At 42.7% G+C, this 20,538-nt stretch overlaps 1 protein-coding gene across 8 annotated transcripts in view; it reads right to left on the reverse strand.

Moving 5' to 3' along the window:
• LOC144768773 (uncharacterized) overlaps nt 1-20,538 on the reverse strand; it is a 9,320,023-nt gene that overhangs the window by 5,146,410 nt on the left and 4,153,075 nt on the right. For all 8 annotated transcript variants that reach the window (XM_078652700.1, XM_078652694.1, XM_078652695.1 and 5 more), the window contains 2 exons: nt 7,499-7,612; nt 7,233-7,405 (listed from right to left, as the gene is read on the reverse strand). In XM_078652700.1, the coding sequence (XP_078508826.1) occupies nt 7,233-7,405; nt 7,499-7,612 (287 nt within the window). The remainder of the gene's footprint in view (nt 1-7,232; nt 7,406-7,498; nt 7,613-20,538) is intronic.

The raw sequence follows: 20,538 nt of genomic DNA on the forward strand, positions 1-20,538 counted from the left end.
TGTCAGAGATGCTTGATCTGTCAACAGATGAACCCAAGCAGGAAAACAGTTGTAAGCATGGGAACCATAGGTCAGGAGGGTGGTCCTTTCACAAGGTTGCAAATTAATTTCATTGACATGTCACCCCATAACATGTTAAGATATGTTCTTGTGATAATCTGTTTGTTTTCAAGATGGGTGGAAGCGTTCCCAACACGTCACAATGACTCAGTTACTGTGGCAAAATTGCTTTTAAGGGAGATCATACCAAGGTACGGTTTTCCAGTGACTGTGGAAACTGATCGTGGAACACATTTTGAAAACAGACTATTACAAATGATTTGTGAAGCATTGAATATAAAACAAAAGCTGCACTGTGCCTACAGACTAGAAGCATCAGGTGTTGTTGAACAAGTAAATTGCACAATTAAGAATAGGATAGCCAAAATGTGTTTAGCTACAGGAGTTAAGTGGACAGATGCACTTCCACTTGTTTTGATGTCTCTGAGAAGTACTCCTGATAAAAAGACAGGTTTAAGCCCTCATGATATTGTCATGGGCAGAGTCATGAGACAAGCATTTGTACCAGTAGGGAAATTGATGAGTATAAATGATAGCGTCATTCTGGAATACTATAGGAACCTTTCTGACGTTGTTACTTCTGTGTTCCATCAGGTGGGAACTGAAGTGATAACGAGAGAAAAGGAGCAAGCTCATGATCTGTTACCAGGAGACTGGGTAAGAACAAAAGTTCACCGAAGAAGTAATTGTCTAGTACCCAGGTGGCAAAAGGCAAGACAGGTGATTCTTGTCACAACAAATGCAGTAAAGTCCAAGGGGTTGAAGAGGTGGATTCATGCAAGTCACACCATTCGTGTGCCACCACCTGAAAATCCTGACGAAGGTGATACTACAACTAATTCATACTCTGAAGAAGAACCTGAAAGAAATCCAGATCCTGAAGATCGACAAGAAAGTCGACATCTGGAAAGTTCAAATGCGAATGAAGCATTGAATGAAAATACTGAAGAAATTGTGATATTAGACTCTGAAAATGATGAAGATCTGCTAGAAAAAGAAGCAGAAAAAGAGTCTGAAAAAGAAACTAATAAAGATCAGGAGAGTATTGAAAAGCAGATTAGAAGCACTGAAAGCAGGAACGGAAGTTCTGATACTGGGAAGTTAGAAGTAATTCAAGAAGAAGACGAGTTACCAAGTACCAGCTATAAGGATAATGTTCCTAACAGAGTGAAACTGCCGAGTAAAGAAGAACCAAGATTCAGATTTGAAGTCTCAGATACAGAATCGGTTTGAGAGCGATGAAGATTCTGAAATAAAAAAAGTCAGAAAAAGAGCCTGGAGAGCGGAGTGTAATGTGGCTGAACCTATAAAGAAATTACCAAGAAAAGGTGATAACTGGCCTAATGAAAATGATGGCTTAAAATTCAAATTGGTGAACAGATCAAAAGAGCAGGTGAATGAAGTTTCAAATCAAAAAGGTGACTCTGAAAAGAAAGGTGAAGTAGGAAAGAAAATAGAAGTGATCAGTAGTAGGGCAGAAAGAGTTGTAAAACCAAACCAGAAGTACAAGTCCCCTCAGTGGACATACATAATCATCCCACCTGTGGTGGAGGTGAATAGTAGTAGTCAGGAAGAGATAGATGACACAAGTGATAATGATTGAAGTGTTTTCTGTAAAAATGTGAGGTTTTTGTTTTTGGCATAAGGCTGAAGAAATTGTGTTAGGTGACACAAGGTATAAGAAATTGTGTTAGCTGGAAAAACACATTGATGTAAGACGCAAGGTCGAAGAAAAGCTGTTAGAAAGTAGGGTTCTCTTTTTAAAAAATAAATCAAAAATAGGGGGGTGTTAGAAATTTTGAAATTTTTGATTTTTGTTTTCTTTGTAAGGCTCTCGTTCTGAGTAAAAGATGCCTTTTGTTAATAACAACTCTAGATGTTCCATTTTAAGGAGATGTTGTAAAATGTCTTCTATTTGTGTGATTCTATTAATCTTGCTTTGGTTAATTTTAACTGTCATTTTCCCTTTTGGAGTTGATAAGGTGATGTACAAAGCTAACATGACAAGCAAAGCTATGGCTATGGCTAAACAAGATAAACATGGTGCAGCAGGCAAAACTAACAGAGTTATTGATCATAAACCAGAGATTCATCAAAATAGATCTGTTGGTGATTTTTCTAGTAATACTTTTTCAAGGCTTTTAGCTGAATATGTTAAGGTTATGGAAGTCAAGGATTGCTATATTTGTGTGAAATTGCCCGCTTCTGTTTCGAAGGGAGTGACCTATAATATGCTTCCTCTTACTTATGGTATAACCTGCAGTGTGATAGCTAGTTTATTTTATCAGACTGGTCGACTAGAGTACTACTATTCGAACCATGACGAAATCTTTGCAAATTTGAAAATTGATAAAAGCTTGAATAGACATAAACATGCTAAGCAGATGAGGGAATTTTTCATTGTAATTAATGAATTAACTTATGAGTATGCTTTTAAAAACAATTTAACCTGTAAGTTGAGAACTGAAGAAAAATCTTTCTTGAATTTAGTTGAAGAGAGAAGAGCAATTTATAAAAGAAACGAAATGCTGAAACAAACCAAATCAAGGTTTTGGCAAATTGAGGATGAAAAGCTAAATGGTAGATCTTCTGAAAATGTTGCTATTCACGTAGATAAACCTGTTAGTGGTAAGCTTTGTATTAGGAGGGACAACACGCTTTTTGACAATTACTTTGTGGGTGCCAGTCAATGTGAGGATACTTATCAAATCTTGGGTGGATGGGGATTCAAAGGTGGCAAAGATCCAATTTTCCCTGGAATTTATTTTGTGTGTGGGGATAAAGTCTATTACAATCTCCCAGACCACTGGTATGGGACTTGCTTTGTTGGATTAGTTTTTCCAAAAATGTTCCATGTTGACAGAAATACAGAGGGTTCATTTGAAATCAGCAATCATCTGAATAGATTTAAAAGAGAAAGTTTTTCAGAAATCTTGGGAGATATTTTTGGTGCAGTAATACCTTGGTGGGTATAACCCTGAATGCAGTTAAGATCAGAAAATTGTCCACAATTGTTGACCAATTGTCAACTGATACTGCTAGTGGTTTCCAATTAGTGGATACTGAACTCATTGCTATAAGGTCCATGGTAATGAAGAACCGTCTTGCTTTAGACATTCTCCTAGCTAAAGAGGGAGGAGTTTGCGGAATTTTACATGTCCAGCATTGCTGCACATACATCCCTGAAAGGAGCCAGAATATTGAATCGTATATTAAAAACATTACCGAGTTGCACACTGAAATTGTACCTTTAGAAGATGAAGATTTTTCAGAACGTTTGAGCAAAAGATTTGCAGCAATCAAAACCTGGTTTCAAGAGATTGGTAGTTCAATTTTAGGCAAAATACTGACTCCTTTATTAGTTATAGTCTTTGTGATACATTTGTTGAAGATCAGTTGCATGTTACACAAGAGAAAGAAATATCTAAGGGAAAATAAGAGGATTTATAAACTCAGAAAAGAACAAGAAAAGGAAATAGAACTGGAAGAGTTTCGTAGAACACAATATGAGAGTTACAACCAGACAGCAGAATCAAGACTTTAGAAATACTAATATAGTGAAAATCAAAACATGTTCGAGGGTTAAAATTATGCAAAAATTTTGGGTATAGTTTGGTGATTTTGAAATCACCAGATGAGGGAGTTGATGGAGCGAGGTTCAGAATAATATTTTTTTTGTCAAAGGTATTTTTATTGAAATAATAGAGAAGAACATAAAGAAAATGCGACAATCCCGCACATCGTCCCACGCAGGGGGCAGACATAAATCAAGCGGCAAAGAGGCCAACAGCACAGAAAGACACCCGCAGTTAGATCATGGGGTGCAGTCCATAGGGGGTGCGTGAGATATCCCCAGGCAGAGATATAGAGTTCCTCAGGTCAGAGATCGGGACAAGTTTCATGACCGTGCCAATACAGAAATCCGTGAAGGGCGAGCAGTCCGCACTGCGTTAGGCCTCTCATTGCCTCAGCATATTTAGTGGGTTGTCAGAAAAAACCTAAAATAAGAAACTCCCCCCCTACCCACCCCCTCCCCTCCAGAATAATATTTTGTTTTGACTCGCAAAGATAAACTTCCATAATATAATAATCATATTAATCAGCATGAAATGAAATGTACTAATCAACATAGTTTAAAATGCATACACGACACAAGGGATTAATATATGTGCTCTATGTTGCATTTGCAAGTTTGTGAAAAATAATAAACTAACCTTGTCTATTGTCTTTGTCAGTATTAAATGCGGCTGTTTTATTAATGGCATGTGCTTATTTGTGTGTGCTTATGTTATGTGTTTTCGTCTTTATGTGGCACACGCTCGAGGATGAATCCTGTGGCCTAAATGGAGAAAGTAAATATAAATGCTGCTAAATATGCTTCAGCTCAGTAACATTAATTAATGGGTTAATATTTAGCAAAGGGGGTGGGTAACAGAATAAATTCTTAATTCTGTAATTAATTATTGTCTTGTGTTTGTTTAAATAATAGTTTTCGAATGGGCCTAAAGAAATGACTGACAGTGCTGGAAAGAGTGAGAAAACTTGACCAGAGTGAAGCCTTCACTCATGTGCAGAAAAAAAGAGCTTTTTGCTGAACAATCAACGTTTAATGCAGACGTGATTTTGGTCGAGTTGAATGTGTTCTTGGAGACAAGTCCAAGGACAGGAAGTTTGAATTGCCTGCCAAGATTAGGAAGTAAAGTTTTGTGCTCGGGCGAATGTAACATTCTCGAAGAAGCAAAAAGGATGGAGAAACTAAGTGCAATAAGGGCTTATGATGAGGCCTGGACTTGGTCAGGAGTGAATGACCTAATGGTGGTCTGACTAAGCTCAGCCAATCACAAGTTTGGATTTTCAGAAAAGAATGCAAATTTGAGTTACTTTAGCTAGTCAGAAAGGTATAAAAATTGCCCCCGTGGGCAGGTGGGCGCTTCTCGCTTTCCGATTCCTGAAGGGCGTGTCGTGCTGAAGGACTATTTCACGCACGTAAGAATAACTGACTTAATGACTATTTCTTTTAGGTGAAGCGAGTTTTAGACAGGGAAAATAGAACTTAGGTGATGGAAACTGTTTATTTTACTTAAATCATGCTAACTTATTTTGCTTGGATTTGCCAGTCTAATTTGCTATTCCTCAATAAATGCTGCTAATTTTATGCTAATAAATAAAGAACCTAATAAAATACACTTTCCTTGAATAAATAGTTAATAAATAAGATTTTTGAAACGACAAGCTGGTCTTGTTTATTCATGGTCTTGTTACCATCAGTTGATCCATTTACCTTAGTGACTTAATTAAAATGACAAATGTTATAAATCATGGTAAGAAATGATAAACTGCAGTTGTATATATATGTATAAATAGTTTGTGAATAGTTCTGATTAATTAGGTCACATGATTCAGTCGCTCAGAATTTGTCTCGTTAGTTTATGGGCCTTGGTTAGTGATTCATGATTAATGGTGAGTATTGTGGTGTTGGGTAGCGTTAGTGAGACAGATTTTCTATAGGAGTGCTGGATCAGACCCCTTTTCATCTTGCGGTGTGTGCTGCAGTCAGCAGCACACACCACAATACAAAAAATAGGCAATGCGACTGCCTCGGTGGAGGTAGCACCCTAATTTCTACTGTGGGACAGCCGCCTTGTAGGCGGGCAGTCCCAAATAGGAAACGATGGCGGACGGACTGAAGTCAGTCCGCTATCATATTCAGCCCCTAAGTTCTTAAACTTCTCATAGAGAACAAAAAGAAGTGCAGAACAACCTAACCCATCAGCCAAAAGAGCATTGGAGGCAGAGAAGGGGAGGCAGTCAAAACTGGCAAGCAGCATGCCAAGGACCAGTCGGAATTGGCGCATAACAGTCCACCATATAGAGAGGAGAGGGCAAATAACAGAAACGAGGTGTAAACTTAAGGCTCATAATACAATGGCCCTGCCAGGGAGTAGCCTGTGCCACAGGTGACAGTGGTCCAAATCAGAAGAACATAAGGCTCTTAAAATCTATAGCAATTTGCCTGGAAGCCATGACGCCAACTAATAGTGCAGGAGTGCTATTGTGAACTTTCTGGATCCAGTCTGCAGAGGAATTTGCAGGTTATGGAGTAGAAACCAGAAATACGCTAACATTGTTTTGATTCCTTGACAGCTGCATTCCCTGCACCAATGTGACTGTAGAGCAGACAATGCAAGTCTCACAGAACTCACATTGCCTTACTCACACTACCCTCATTTTGAAGTACCTATACTTCATTCAAAATAAACTGTTCATGTGGCAATCACACCACAATACGTAAACTGCACTCACCCTGTATAGCTCACAGGGCAAGTTTCACATTGTACTGCACGTATTTGAGAGTTCTAACACTGCACTTCTCACTCTAGCCACTCTCCTACAGTCATAATCTACTGCTCAAAAAATCCCACAATTTACTGATCTGCTCTTACTGAACTCACACTGCAGCCCTCACACAGGACCACTCACACTGTACTAAAAGCACTTCACTGCCCACATCGCTCTTGTGCTTGTTGACTCAAAACGTGATCATTCTGAGGTTTTACAATCAACTACATAAAACCAAACAAGGAAGGAGTCATATAAGGTCTGGTGGATGGCCGAGCCGCTTAAATACTACGGTGACGGAAATTCCACCTAATAATCTTGCAGTTACTCTAACTAGGCAGATTCTCTATTCTAACTCCAGTCGATTCGGGTGCTAGAGACAAGCCCTGCTAATTGTAAGTCTGAATTTAGATTTTGTAACTAAATGTTTTCAAATGAAATGTTATGCAACCTTAAAAGTTCAAAAGTGATACTGTTCAAACTATTTTCCTAATACCTGAATGATCTCCACCCAACCAAATTTGAAAGAAAACCCAGTTCTTTATTGTATCTGGCACCAAGATCAGTGTAATCTTGAGAGCCATGAGTATATTGTAGAACAACTCATACTTAAGGATGACATAATGAATACTACTGCATTGCAGTTGGCCATACTAAAATTTGCTAGTTATCTGCAATACTTCGAACCCTCAGGCATATGTTTTAAGCAATATGTCAAATCATGTTTATGAAAGGCACTTTGAGGTAATAATGTTTCCATTATATACATTTATTTTTGAAGTTGCGAAAAACACTGAAAATGAAAGTAGACATACACTTGTATTAAACCTTACCTTTCGAATCCATAGTAAACGATTTATTCTCAAAAAGCCAAAAATTGACCAATCAAAATTGCCAGACCTTGCAAAACCAAAAAGCTCCAAAGGTAAGACTGATAAAATGTCACAGTAAATTTCCCAGGAACTAACATAATTGTGGAAAATGCTTCTAAAATCCGACATATTTCCTGAAGAATAAAACAGGTAGTTACCTCACATGATCCGAATATGTGGAATTCAATCAAAGAAAAAACTGTCCTCAGACTAAAATAACACTTTACCATCTGCAGAAGGAACCTGAGTACGGAGTCGAAAAATGATATCAACCACAAACAAAACATCAATGGTAGAAAGAACTGGTAACACAAATCTTCCAGTCTTTTCAATCGAATGACCTAAAGCATAGAAAAAGAAACAACATTAAGAATCAACACATCTCCCAACTTATGGTTCTAGATAAACACAACACAGAATTTATCATCACTTGATGCCTTTGTGTACTAAGGAAAGAAGAAATGGCTTACCTGTAAGTTTAGCTCTCCATTATTGGCATCTTTACATATTCATATGCTTTAGCTATCCCTGCCAGCTCTACTGATTTCTTAAGACTTTGCATATGTGTTACAATGTCCTCCGTGCTGCCATTCACAGATAGTGTAAGATAGTGTAAGTACAGTGGGGCCATTTTGAGTACATGGGCTGAGAGTTTGTTAACACAAACTTCCCAGCACATTAAACCCACAATGATGCCAGTGTGGGATTTAATGAAAAATGCACTCATAGGGCATCCTAGAGATGCCCCCTGAGAAACGACCAACCCTGGTGTGGTTCCGGACTGGCTCCCAGACATCTGCCACCACCAGACAGTTTTCTGGACCCCTGGGCAGAGAGACTTCGCTCTCTGAGTCTGGAAACAAAGCACATCCTGGGCGGAGGTGTCATGTCTCCTCACCCTGGATGGGGAGGGTCCTCGAAGAGGGAGCTTCAAAGGCCTGTCACATTTGTTAGCTGCCACCAGCCTTTTGCTGCTGTCAGCAAATGGCTCCCACCAGTTCTGACCCCCATTTTGGCCGCAAGAACTGGTGAAAAAACCTAGCCAGGAAGGGAGGGGCACCCACCTTTCCCAACCCCACCCCACAGGTGGGGAGGCGAAGTGAAGGCCACTGCCCAGTCCCCGCCATCTTAATGGATCCATGCCTCACATACTAAAAGGGTGAAACGAGAAGAGGAAGAAGCGGAACCAACATCCACTAATTCCTCTAGTCAAATTAGGTTAAAATTTCTGAGGCCTTCGAAGAAGGGGGACCAGTCTGAAGGCTCACAGTCTCCCAAAGCAAGGCATCAACAGGAACATGAGCCAGGTGAAGGTGGAGTAATTCCAGCGGCAGCTGTAGCTCTGACCAAGTGGCTAAGAATACACATTCACAGAGACAGCGAAAACTTGTGGAGAGCTTAATCCAACCAGCTCAAGGACAAATTGCAGGAGTCAAAGATTGGGTCAGACAGAGAAGCTCCCACATCTGAGAGTGAATCAGACTCATCTGAGCCAGAGATCACAAGCAACTCTCATGATCAGGGCTCTATTGAGGAAATCTGGCGAAAGACTTAGACAAGCCAAAAGAGACTGCTGACAACTAGAAAAAGACCAGAGTCAGTAAGGGATAGTTAGCAAGTTATAAGAACTAGAACATGCTGAACAACCTGACTTTGCGGATAAAAGCATACATTTAACAAATTCCAAATGAAACAATAGAGATAGAAAGGTCAATCGAAAGTACACAGGTCCAGATTGCAAAAATTGGCAGTGAATCTCAGGACTGTCTGACCAACATTGACAAACCTCCTTGATTTCAGGACAATTGCAAAAGGAACTCACTTACTCATTGGCAAAAGGAGGACGACTAGAGAGCTAGGGTAATGGTAAGAGTACTTTAGAGCCTTAGGGGTCCAGCTAATGCAGAATTAAAAAAGCACTGTAGAATTGGAGATAGGTTAGTGACGATCCAGTAGAGATTAGTAACTGCTTCATCTTGAAATTTAAATGTATTTCCTTGATTTGATTTAAGCTAACATGGCCCAACAGCGCTGCAAAGTCATTCTTGTAGCTCTGGTAGTTGCTGTTCCTATTCTAAGATTGGGTGGCTATTAGACATCAATTTGCGGGAGGATAGATCCCTCGGACTCTGGCACACATCACAATTAGATTGATGGATAGTAAACCAGAGCAGGAAGACAAGAATGTATATTTCCAGCATTATGAGTGTGTGTATATTTATAAAGTGTACTTCCAGATGTTAGCTGAATATAAGCAAGTTATACAGCTAGCAAACTGTTTTACTTGCTCCTGTGTTCCAGCCTCAGTGGCTGAAGGGATGGCATATTATTCGCCCCTGTCGTTTTTCAGCTCCGTCTTTCTGAATCTATACTGTCAACAGAATTCCATCAAAATGTTCTATTCTGATTATGACAGGCCTTTATAAAATGTACCAATTGTGACTGATGCAAATATGTATTTGTGTGCTACTAAACATGTTTATCATTTTTTCAAGGCTTTTAGATCAAGGGATCAGCATGAGTATATGATGAAATTCATTACTCCTGTGCCTAACTTGAGAGTTACTCATCAAAGCATGAATGATAAAACCTGTAGGATTAAAGAGAGTTTGTAGATGAGTTGAACGAGAAGATAAGATCAGATGGAGTGAAAGAGGAAAAGAAAGTTAGGTCTGAACATGTTATTGGAAAGGGAAAAGAGATTTTAGGGGAGGGGATGTGGCCTAACGGCTAGAATGGTCAACCTCAAAGCTGGGGAATCAGGTTCAAGTCTTGGCAGGGACGCTGAAAATCCTGTGATTCTGGGCAAATTCCTAATCTCCCCATGCCTAACAAAATGAATGCGTCAGTCTTTATCGCAACTGGTGATAATGTAAAGCGCATGGATACTTTTGGGTCGAGTTCGTGCTATATATGAAAATAAATAAATAAAAACATCCCCAAGACCAAGCATTGACTTTGCTTGAAAGAGAACTTTATGAGTATTGAGATGGAGTGAATGTGAGCATAGTTATTTGGTTAAAGACAGGGCAGTTGCTGAATAGGAGGTGAGTATCGAAGGCGTCTATTATGTGTGTGGTAAATCGGCTTATGGTCAGTTGCTGCACAACTGGATAGGTTGTTGTTATGCAGCTCTAGTCTTAATCAAGAATCTATCATACTAATGAGTTAGGCTCACCCCTGGATTGCTACATTAAACAAAGTAAGAAGAGCTTTAAGCAGACACTTAGTGATATATTTTGAGCACTTATACCTTCTGTACGAGTTGCATTGAAAGATGTTAAAATTAGAAAGCTATCAACAAATGTAAAGCGGCTTGCTACTAATACAGCAGGGGCACTAAGTGCAAACAAATAAAGAATTACTTGCTATGAGAGCTATGATCATGCAGAACCGCCTTGCATTAGATATGCAGATTGCGAAGGAAGGCGGAGTCTGCAAGGTCATTCATGCAAGGGAATGTTTTGCATACATCCCAAAAATAGATAATCAGCTTAATAGTTATGTTGCTAAAATTAAGAATATCATGCATGAACTAACCAAATTTGAAGAGGTGGGTGCCTGGGAATGAATAGGTTCAGTATTTGGATCTACTGGAAGAGAATTTGCTAAAAAAGGTGAATTATTAGGAAATATAGGTGGAGGAAAACTGAAATTGCTTATAACTGAGATGTAAAGTGAACTCTACGATACTATGAAAGATTTGAGAGAATCGAAGGACAAGAACCCAAACCTAATGAAATCTGTGTTGTAATAAAGATGTGATGAATTAGAACTAATCAGAGGGGTGGGATTGTGAATGTTGTTCTATCTTTCACACCTCCAAACATGCTTGAAATCGAATTGCACTAACATAACCAAATATGGAAAGGCGTCCCTCTTGAAATGATGTTGCACCACACCATTTCTAGGATCTACATAAAGATATGCAATCGTCTCACTATAAGTTGGTGTGCATTCCCAGAGGCTTCTCACCATGCTGTATCTAACCAAGTACATCCTAACTGCCTCAGGCTATTGTTTACACAATGTGTCGATTATAGTGCTTGAACAAACTGTGAGAGCAGCTGAATTCAATGCAACAGTATTTTGAGAGTATTCCAAATATATTCTGTATTAAAAGCGCCATTGTGTTTGATACGTCAAGGAGATTAGAAGGAACAGCGGGGGACTCGAGGTCCCATGAGGCCAGAGGCAGTCCCAGCAAATTGCCCTCACCTGAGCCTTCAGGGGGAATTAAGGAACCTTGCCGCTCCCGCTTCGGGAGCCGCAGCGCCATTGTGTTTGATACGCAAAGGAGATTAGAAGGAACAGCGGGGGACTCGAAGTCCCAGGAGGCCAGAGGCAGTCCCAGCAAATCGCCCTGAGCTGAGCCTGCAGGGGGAATAAAGGAACCTCGCCACTCCTGCTTCGCGGAACGCGCGCAGGCGCGCGCCGGGCAAAGCCCGGGCCAAGGGCGGGCCCATTTGAGCCCGCTCGAGAACGGAAGAGGACGAGCCGGGCCTCTCCTCTAACCTGCTACATCTGAAAAGGTTAGTCTTTGCTTTCTGCCGTGACTTACATTACATATTAGCCCAGCGCATGTCTTCAAAAACCTTTTTAACCTATTACTGCGGCAGTGAAGCTATAAAGATGGCTCTTGGTGGAGGAAAGGGGAAGAACCCACCAATGAGCGGTTCTGTCTCCGGCACCCTAGACCAGTTTATAATAAGGGCAACCTCTGTATTGGCTCATGAAATTGCAATGACTGAGAGGAGACTTTCTTTGGAGACAGCACAATCCAAACGTTCGTCTTTGGGAGGGTTGATGTATGTAAGGTCCCCGGAGAGACTTGTGGATGGGTCTACTGAAATTCCAGCACGGGGGAGAGCCACCGACCAGTCCCCTCACGTTATAATAACCACACCCGGGATTACCCCCACTCAGGAACCCCCAGCCAACTCTAAACCTGTGGCCCCAGGACAAATAGTCTATGACTCCTCCACATGTCCATGAGTATCGACAAGGTCGCTATACAGTGCTAAATCCCAATCTACGACCCGTGTGTCTGAACTCGCAGCAAAGAGAAAACGGGGTGGGGGTCCACAGAGAAAGAAAAACACGAAAACTCATAAACCCAATCCGACTGGAGCTCCTCAGACTACCACTTTGCAGGCCTCCCCTGAGAGAAGGTCTCCTCACACGTCCTTAGGCTTATCACCGATTGACCTAGATGGGGCCTCATCACCCCAAGGCGACGAGGACTTTTGGAATAAATTGGGCATGTTACTTACTTCCTCATTAACTCCTAATGTCGAGAGACTACTGCTTATTGAAGACAAATTGTCGCACCTTGACTCACTTTTTTATCAAACCATCGGGGGTCCCAAGATTCTACTGAGATTGCCTCTTGTTACCCCCGGATCATCACTCAGCAGCCAGGTGTGTGTCTGAGTTTGCCTTCTATTTCTGTCACCGGGCCTGCTGTGGGTGGTACTAATGCGAATACTGACATTATAAAAAATGGGGGCCTTTATTGAAAATGCCTTTGTGTCCAGTGCCTCGCCCTCTAGGGGGAGACAGTGCACCTAATCCCTCGCACAATGCCAAAGGTCTTGATGACCGTTCGACTCACCTTACCCCCGTGCAGCGACCTATTCTCTACCATGTATCGATTTACCCCCCGCATCGACCCCATTTGTGGTTGTCTTGGTAAAAGTACTGGTGTTGGAACAGGGCGTTGTGGAGACATATACTGAGCTAAAAAATAAATGTACACACTGGTTAAATACGAATAAGCCATTACCACCACAGGTGTGCAGTGAAATACTATTTGCTCGAAGAGTTAGCTGGGTGGGTCAAGGCAGGAAATGTTTTGAGGGAGATTGTATTGTGATCAATTTCAGGGACAGGAGGGTGGTTGATCATATATGTAACTGGCACATGGGGAGGGGGGCTACTGGTATTCAGTCACTACCACTAACTTTCTTCTATCCCCACCAACTAACTCACCCTCAACCAGAGAGAAGAGCTAGATCATGGGAAAGATGGACCACCTCAGCCCAGAAGGCTAGTTTAAATTCCGGGTTCCACATCATTAACAGCTTAATACCAGTCCCTCTCCCCGTTAGTAACAGGTTTAGTGTTTTGGATCAGTTGGATTGACTGACCCACGGACATAACCTCGACGACAGGGCCCGCTCATCAGGACCTTGGATCGGCCATGAGGTTTTTCACTCTTGTGGTGGTACACTGGATTTCCATAAAGAGGAGGGGCGTGGGGAACCCCCAGGGTGACTCTCGAGGAAGTGCAGGATGCTAGCTCTTTCACATTTGGGTGGGAGGGGGTTAGAACCTTCATTCCCATTCAGGGATATATTGTTAGTTCTCGACAGGTTAACGAACCGCAGAACCCACAGGGCGGTGAAGCTTGTGATCAGCAATCAATGATGTGTGTTGCCCCCCAAGATATAGTAATGGCTGTAGGGAATGCAGTCTGCAATTCCATTGATATTGAAGATGTTATTGGTATGGGTAAGGCAGCGAACCCATCTGAGGACACCCACTTAGGCCCCCCTAGTACAGCTATCCAGAGTCATGAGCTAGCAGTGCATCAGGGCCTAAACATTTTGTCCTGGAATGTAGCTGGTTTAAATGCTAGAATGGACAAACCCGGATTGGGGTGAATTTATTGAGACCCAGGAGATTTGCCTATTCCAGGAGACGTGGTCCCTGAACCTCACACATAGAGAAGGGTTCGCAACGTTTTGTAAACCAGCCACACAGGGGCCTAGGGGAAGACCCTAAGGAGGTCTGTGTATATGGGTTGCTTCACAACTTGAATGTGAAGTACAATTGATAGAAACCCACTCACTGGATATTCTATGTATTATCGTCTCCCCCATTAATCTTCCAAAGATTATCATCATTAATGTGTACTCCCGCCCAGTTAGGCATGGACAGACTTCACAGACGCTAGATTGTTTGGCAGCCTTCCTCACAACGCTACCTGAGCAAGCTTTACTTATCATTGGGGGGGATTTTAATTGCCATTTCGAACCCCTCATTGGCTCACCGACCCCATTACGAGTGATGAGGATACATCTTGGGGAATCTTAATTTGCAATAACTACCCAATTAAGGCTTGGACTCCCCTAGTTTTGCAGATGACTACTCTCACTCTTAATCATTCATTAAGGGCTTGTAATGGTCGCCTATCTGGCGACAATCCTGGCAAGTTTACATTTGAGAGGATGGGTCAGAAATCAACTATAGATTATGCCCTGGTAAATGTGGATTTTTGGTATAGGGTTTTAGATTTTCAGGTCCACTCTCGTTAGAAAATGACCATACCCCATTGGTTATAACTCTGGACTGGCCTAAACAGGAATTAGTTCATGCCGACAATGGCCTACCTCCCCCGGACTTGATGTTAACAGATGGGGACAGAAGGATACGTTGGGCATCCTTCACACAAACCCCGGAGGACATGGCATCTTTGTATGAATCTATTATCCCCTTCCTTGAAAGGGCATGCTCTAATATTGAAAGTGCTGACGTTAGTGATTATCTTGAGGAGTTGGGGAATTATCATTTGGATCTGATAAGCTACCTGGGAGGGTTATTTTTTAATGAGTCAATCCCTAAAAGGAAAATGGCTAGAACCAACAACCCCTGGTATAATAGGGCTTGTAAAGAGCCGAAAAGCTCCCTATTGGCAAACCTTCACAGGGGGTGCAATATGAGCAGCAAGGCAGCAAGGGCACATTTTAAAAATACCATTTCAGCTGCAAAGCGTGATTGGGAAATTGAGAGGTGGCAGGCAATAAAGACTGACCTAATAGATAAAGATCTAAGAGGGTTTTGGAACCTGGTGAAAACTGGTAAATCTGAGTGTAGGTCTGCCATTGAACCAAACCTCGGGGAAGAGGTCTGGCGTTCCCATTTTAAACTTTTATACTCAAAGAATCAATCGGGAAATTCAGAGACGGGCTCACCAATTATAGATACAACGGAGCTCACTCCTGCAAATACACCACTTTGTACGTTGGCGGAGGTATCTGCAGCTCTGGCCAAAGTCCTGTCGAACAAGGCTCAAGGTCTGGACCGGGTCCCAAGAGATCTGTTCAGATCTGAACCGACCATTTGGACCCCGTCTCTTTTTGACGCTGTCCTGCGTGGCATGAATCATCCACCAACCTGGGGGGAGCAGAGATCATCCCTATTTTTAAAAAGGGATCCCCACTGGAACCGGGTAATTATAGGCCTATTAGCCTAATAGATGTAACCCAAAAGATCTTTGCCCGTGTTCTACTGGGAAGATTGCAGACTTGGATGGATGACCACAATATTTTAACTTCGCTACAGGCAGGTTTTAGGTAAAAAATCTCAACAATTGATCAGCTGTTTAGACTTCAGCTGATCCACTTGAAAACCATAATACTGGTGTGGAATTTTAGTTCGTGTACTGAACATCATCTACGCCATCTTGCAGATTCACGCACACACGTACACGACAGCCATTTTAGGTATCATGGTCTCCCTGTTCACGATCGCCCCGTCAGCACACTTCCCTGACCTTGCAAGCCTTCCCCGCGCACCCTGGCTGCCCCCGCACCCACATGCCCAGACAGTATGCACATCTAATAATGTAGAGTATGAGTAAGCAATACAATAATTCTAGGACAAGTAATCTATTGTGTAAAAATGAGAGAATACAGAAAGAAAGTATCAGACCAATTAAGGGACAACCGGGAAACAGGGATTACTCAGCCATAACAGTAAGGGATGTTTGCCACTGGTGTCCTGTGGTACATTGTACTATGGCTCTGCAAACTGGGTAAAGTAAATGCATTTCCACACTTGACTCAGGGTAGAAAGTGCAAGCAGTCACATGATTCTCATGGAGGTAGCATAGGGGGCATTATCTCAAAACTCAAAAATCATGTTGGATAAAGGCCCTGTTGGATGAGAAAGTAAATTGTGTATGTCAAACTTGGGAGGCAAGATGGCGGCCGTGTAGGACAGTCGGGAAGCAGCTCGAGTGAGGAGATGCGGTCTGGGAGATTGTAGGACCCAGATGAACCCGAACCACGCACCATGGTGCCGCAGAGTGCAGTGAATATATGACATGATATGCGAGGATATGGGAATTGAGGCATAATATAATGTGGATACAAAGACCCAGCCAGCCGATCTGAGCCCAAGAAAGGCAAGAAAGGCAAGGACAAAACGCGACAAACACTGAAGGAGATACCGCCCTGCCGCATGAAACTTACTCGCGGTTGGCCGCTCGAGAGGCTTCTGCTGGAACTGCTACGGGCTGTAAGGAGGCGGAGAACCCTATCAGCGGTCAGTTTGCTGGCGGAGGTTGCGGAGGCTGCGGAGGCGGCGTCTAGCAGGCAAGCACAGCGGAGTTCACAGGTGAGGCGGGTGAGGCGGTACCTGCAGCGGAGGAGGAGGGGACAGATCGAGGCTCTGGAGACCCGACTGAGTCAGCGGCGGTATTCTCCCTGCAGTGTTGGGAAAAGCGCCCTGAGAGCTCTGGAGGCTCTGGAGGCTCTGGCGGACTGTAGCCCGGAGGGAAAAATCCGGGGGTGCAACAGCACGAGGGGTGAGGCGCAGTTTGGGCTTCTAGAAAGGAGGAGAGAAATTATGGCCCCCAAAACTACTGCAGGCGCTAAGGCAGCCGCTAGAAGAAAGGCTGCAGCGGAGCTAGCAGGCTTAACCGCAGAGAACGAGATGGAGGGCAAAAAGACTAGGAAACAAGATACCCCAAATAAAAAAATGGCACAACAACAGGGAAACAGTAAAGTCAATCTGGATTCCCAGGGTACCACCCCGATATCGAATATTTTCCAGAAACTGGCTAAAATAAAAGGCTCTAATGATACTGTTGATTTTACCGCCACCAGTAATGAGGATGTCCAGGTTATGACAAGAGCCGAAGACGGGGGGGGGGGGCCCATGATGCAGAGGTTGTACCCACAAATGACACAGATATAGACACGTCTGTGCTCCAGGAGCAAACGGAAGACACACTGGGATATAAGAAAGCGGATCCAGGTATATCAGGAACTGGTACAGGAGAAGCGGAGGGCATTGTGCCCGCACTCAATCAGCTAGAAGGAATATCGGAGGAGGAAACTGGGGGCGATGCAAGTGACAAAAAAGAGGTCCCCAGTGAAGCGTTCTTTTCAGTGTCAGAGGGTGGGGAATGGTCGGAGGAAGGGGATGGTAGTCTGGATCAAGAAACTAGTGGGTCTGACGCAGACACTGACAGCGATCTGGAACAGGATGATCTTAGCCCCCCAATAACCGCAGTGAAAGCCATGAAGGGCTCGAAAATCCAACATAAAAAAAAAAGAGCAGCTGACGTCCAAGCTTGCCAATACAGTTCAAGACAGTCCAGGGGGGGAGACGGCACAGATGTCTCTCCTAGAGGTTATCCATCAGGAAATAATCTCGCACAGGGAAGAAGTTCGTCAGGAAAGCCGTAAATCTCAGGCAGCAGCCAGAAAAATCCAAGGGGCAGTCAGGAAACTAACAAAAGTCTGTATGAACCTAGGGGAGCATGTTAATAATCTGGAAGAACGAGTGGTCTCAGTGGAAGCCGAGACGGCAGCAGCATCTAGCACCATGGACTTACAAGGAACTCAGATTACTGATATACAGTGGAAATTGGAGGCGCTGGAGAATAGATCAAGACAGAATAACCTGCGCATCTTGGGAATTCCCGAAGGATCAGAGGATTCAGAAATGAAAACCTTCGTGGTGAAGCTATTTGAACAGGCCTTTACAGATCTGAAAGATTGGAATTGGTCAAGGGAGGTTCAGAGGGCACACCGTATACCTTTTAAGATTCACAAAAATGCAAAAGAGGGGGACAAACCAAGGGCTATTCTGATCTTCTTGGGCAATTTCAACTTGAGGCAAGCAATTTCAGAGAGAGCGAGACCTGATAAAAAAAGGACTGTGGACGGTTACTCCTTTTTTGTGCGCCCTGATTTCTGTCGTGTCACGGTGGAGAGACGCTGGAGACTACGCCAGATGATCAAACCGTTTCAAGATAAGGGCATGCAGGCATATTTGATTAATCCGGCCCAACTGAAGATAATTAAAGATGGTCAAACATTATATTTCTCTTCTGAGATAAAGGCCAAAGAATTTTTGCAGCTGCAGGGCATGTAGCAATGTGTAGTAATGTGTAGTAATGCACAGTAATGTATAACAGTATTTAGAATATGTCTATTTTGCCTGGTAGAGTAAATTTGTCCTGCATTAGGGGAGTATTTTGTTAAAAACGGATCTCTATTTAGACCAATAACTATTATGATAGGTACACGAAGTGGTGGTGTTGGGTGGTGCTGGGTGTAGTATATATGGTGGTGGGTGATAGGGTTATGGGCATTCAAGGATGGGTCATATGTTCTAAATCTCCTTAACTCGGGCGGCGAACCATCACGTGCACAGACCTTAAGTCTGAGCGCCTCGAAGAGAGGGGGGGAGAGCCCTGGCTGGGGAGAGGAGTGGCAGGGCAGGGAGGGGGAGGGTGGAAAAGAACGGGGGAAAAAAAGAAAATTTTTGAGATGGAAAGGAGTAAGACTATCACTATGAGCAGAATTATATGCATGGATAACAGTCATCGTAGGGAGAAGAAATGCGGCAATAATGTCAGACATTAGGATTTGTACCATAAATGCAGGGGGGTTAAATGACTGGAAAAAAAGGCAAAGGATATCACACTGGGTAAGATCTAATAATATAGACATACTCTGTATTCAGGAAACTCATATACCCTGGGATAAAAGGAAGCTGCTGGATATCTATGGGTATACGCTGATAGGGTGTTCGTCACAAACATCGATGATAAGAGGTGTGGCTATCTTAGCTAAATGCAATCTGGGGGGGGCGAAACGTAGCAAAACGGATGGGTCTGGTAGATGGGCCATAGTGGAACTTCAGATGGGGATTACGCTGTGTGTAATTTATGGCCCAAATGAAGATGAGCCAATGGTTTATGATAAGCTGGAGGAAGAATTGGCTAATTGGGCAACCCCGATGATAGTATGTGGTGATATGAACATCACAGCTGACTGGAAACAGGGAAGTAGATACATAGGACGTAAACGAAAGGTAAAGAGAGCTCTCGACTCTCTAATAGAGTCACATGGCCTGGGGGATGTATGGGGAATTAAGATGCCCAGGGATCCAGGGTATACATATTTCTCACATCCCGCACAGAAATATTCTAAACTAGATTATTTCTTTGTGACAAAGGGAGAAATCTGTAAGGTTAAAATTACAAAACCCCCAAGAATTATTTCGGATCATAATCCTTTGATACTAACATATAAGATCCCCAATACTCAAAGGAAGATCTCAAAGTGGACGTTTGAAAGGAAACTCCTAAATGATGAAAGGTTTGTTAAACACATTAAACACTGGGCGAAAGAATTTTTTGAAATGAATAGATATAGCGCATCTAGAAATGGCGTATGGGAATCCTTTAAAGCCTCATTAAGAGGGGAGACAATCAGCTGTGCAGCCAAATTAAGGAAAGAGGATAGAAGTAATTTGGAGAAACGTACGTTAGAGTTAGCAGAAGTCGAGAAATGCCACATAATGGAAATAGCTTCGGGTCAGGATAGTTCGGAAACGACTAGAACTATGGCTTTGATCAAGGGGGAGATCCTAAAAATAATTACGCAGAAGGAGATCGGTAATTATCAGACACACAGAGCAAGGAGATATGAGACAGGCGAGCAAGCTGGAAGAGTCCTAGCCCTCCGTATTAGGCAAGAAACGAATAAAAATAAAATTGCGAAGATCAAATATAATGGTGTTGAGCATACAGACCCTAAAGCAATAATGGAGGTATTCCAGAATTTTTATCAAAAATTATATGATCAGGAGACTGGGATGGTATCAATGCCGCATGACTATGGGCCATTATGCCCATCGCTGGGGGAGGAGGATAAGACGCGACTGGACCTAGACATAACATCAGAGGAGATCAAGACCGCATTATATGAACTAGCAGCGGGTAAAGCAGTAGGTCCAGATGGGCTACCATTAGAAGTTTATAGGGCTCTTGAAGAGGAAATCCTTCCTATGTTGGTAGACCTTTTTGATGGAATAATCTGCTCTGGAATGATCCCCGACACATGGAAACAAACCAATATCGTAATATTTCATAAGAAGGGGAAACCTGAGGAAAACCCTGGCTCGTATCGGCCAATATCATTGATAAATTCAGATGCAAAACTCTATTCGAAAGTATGGGCCA

The sequence above is a fragment of the Lissotriton helveticus genome, chromosome 7 (genome assembly GCF_964261635.1).
Source record: "Lissotriton helveticus chromosome 7, aLisHel1.1, whole genome shotgun sequence".
Classification (NCBI taxonomy): Eukaryota; Metazoa; Chordata; class Amphibia; order Caudata; family Salamandridae; genus Lissotriton; species Lissotriton helveticus.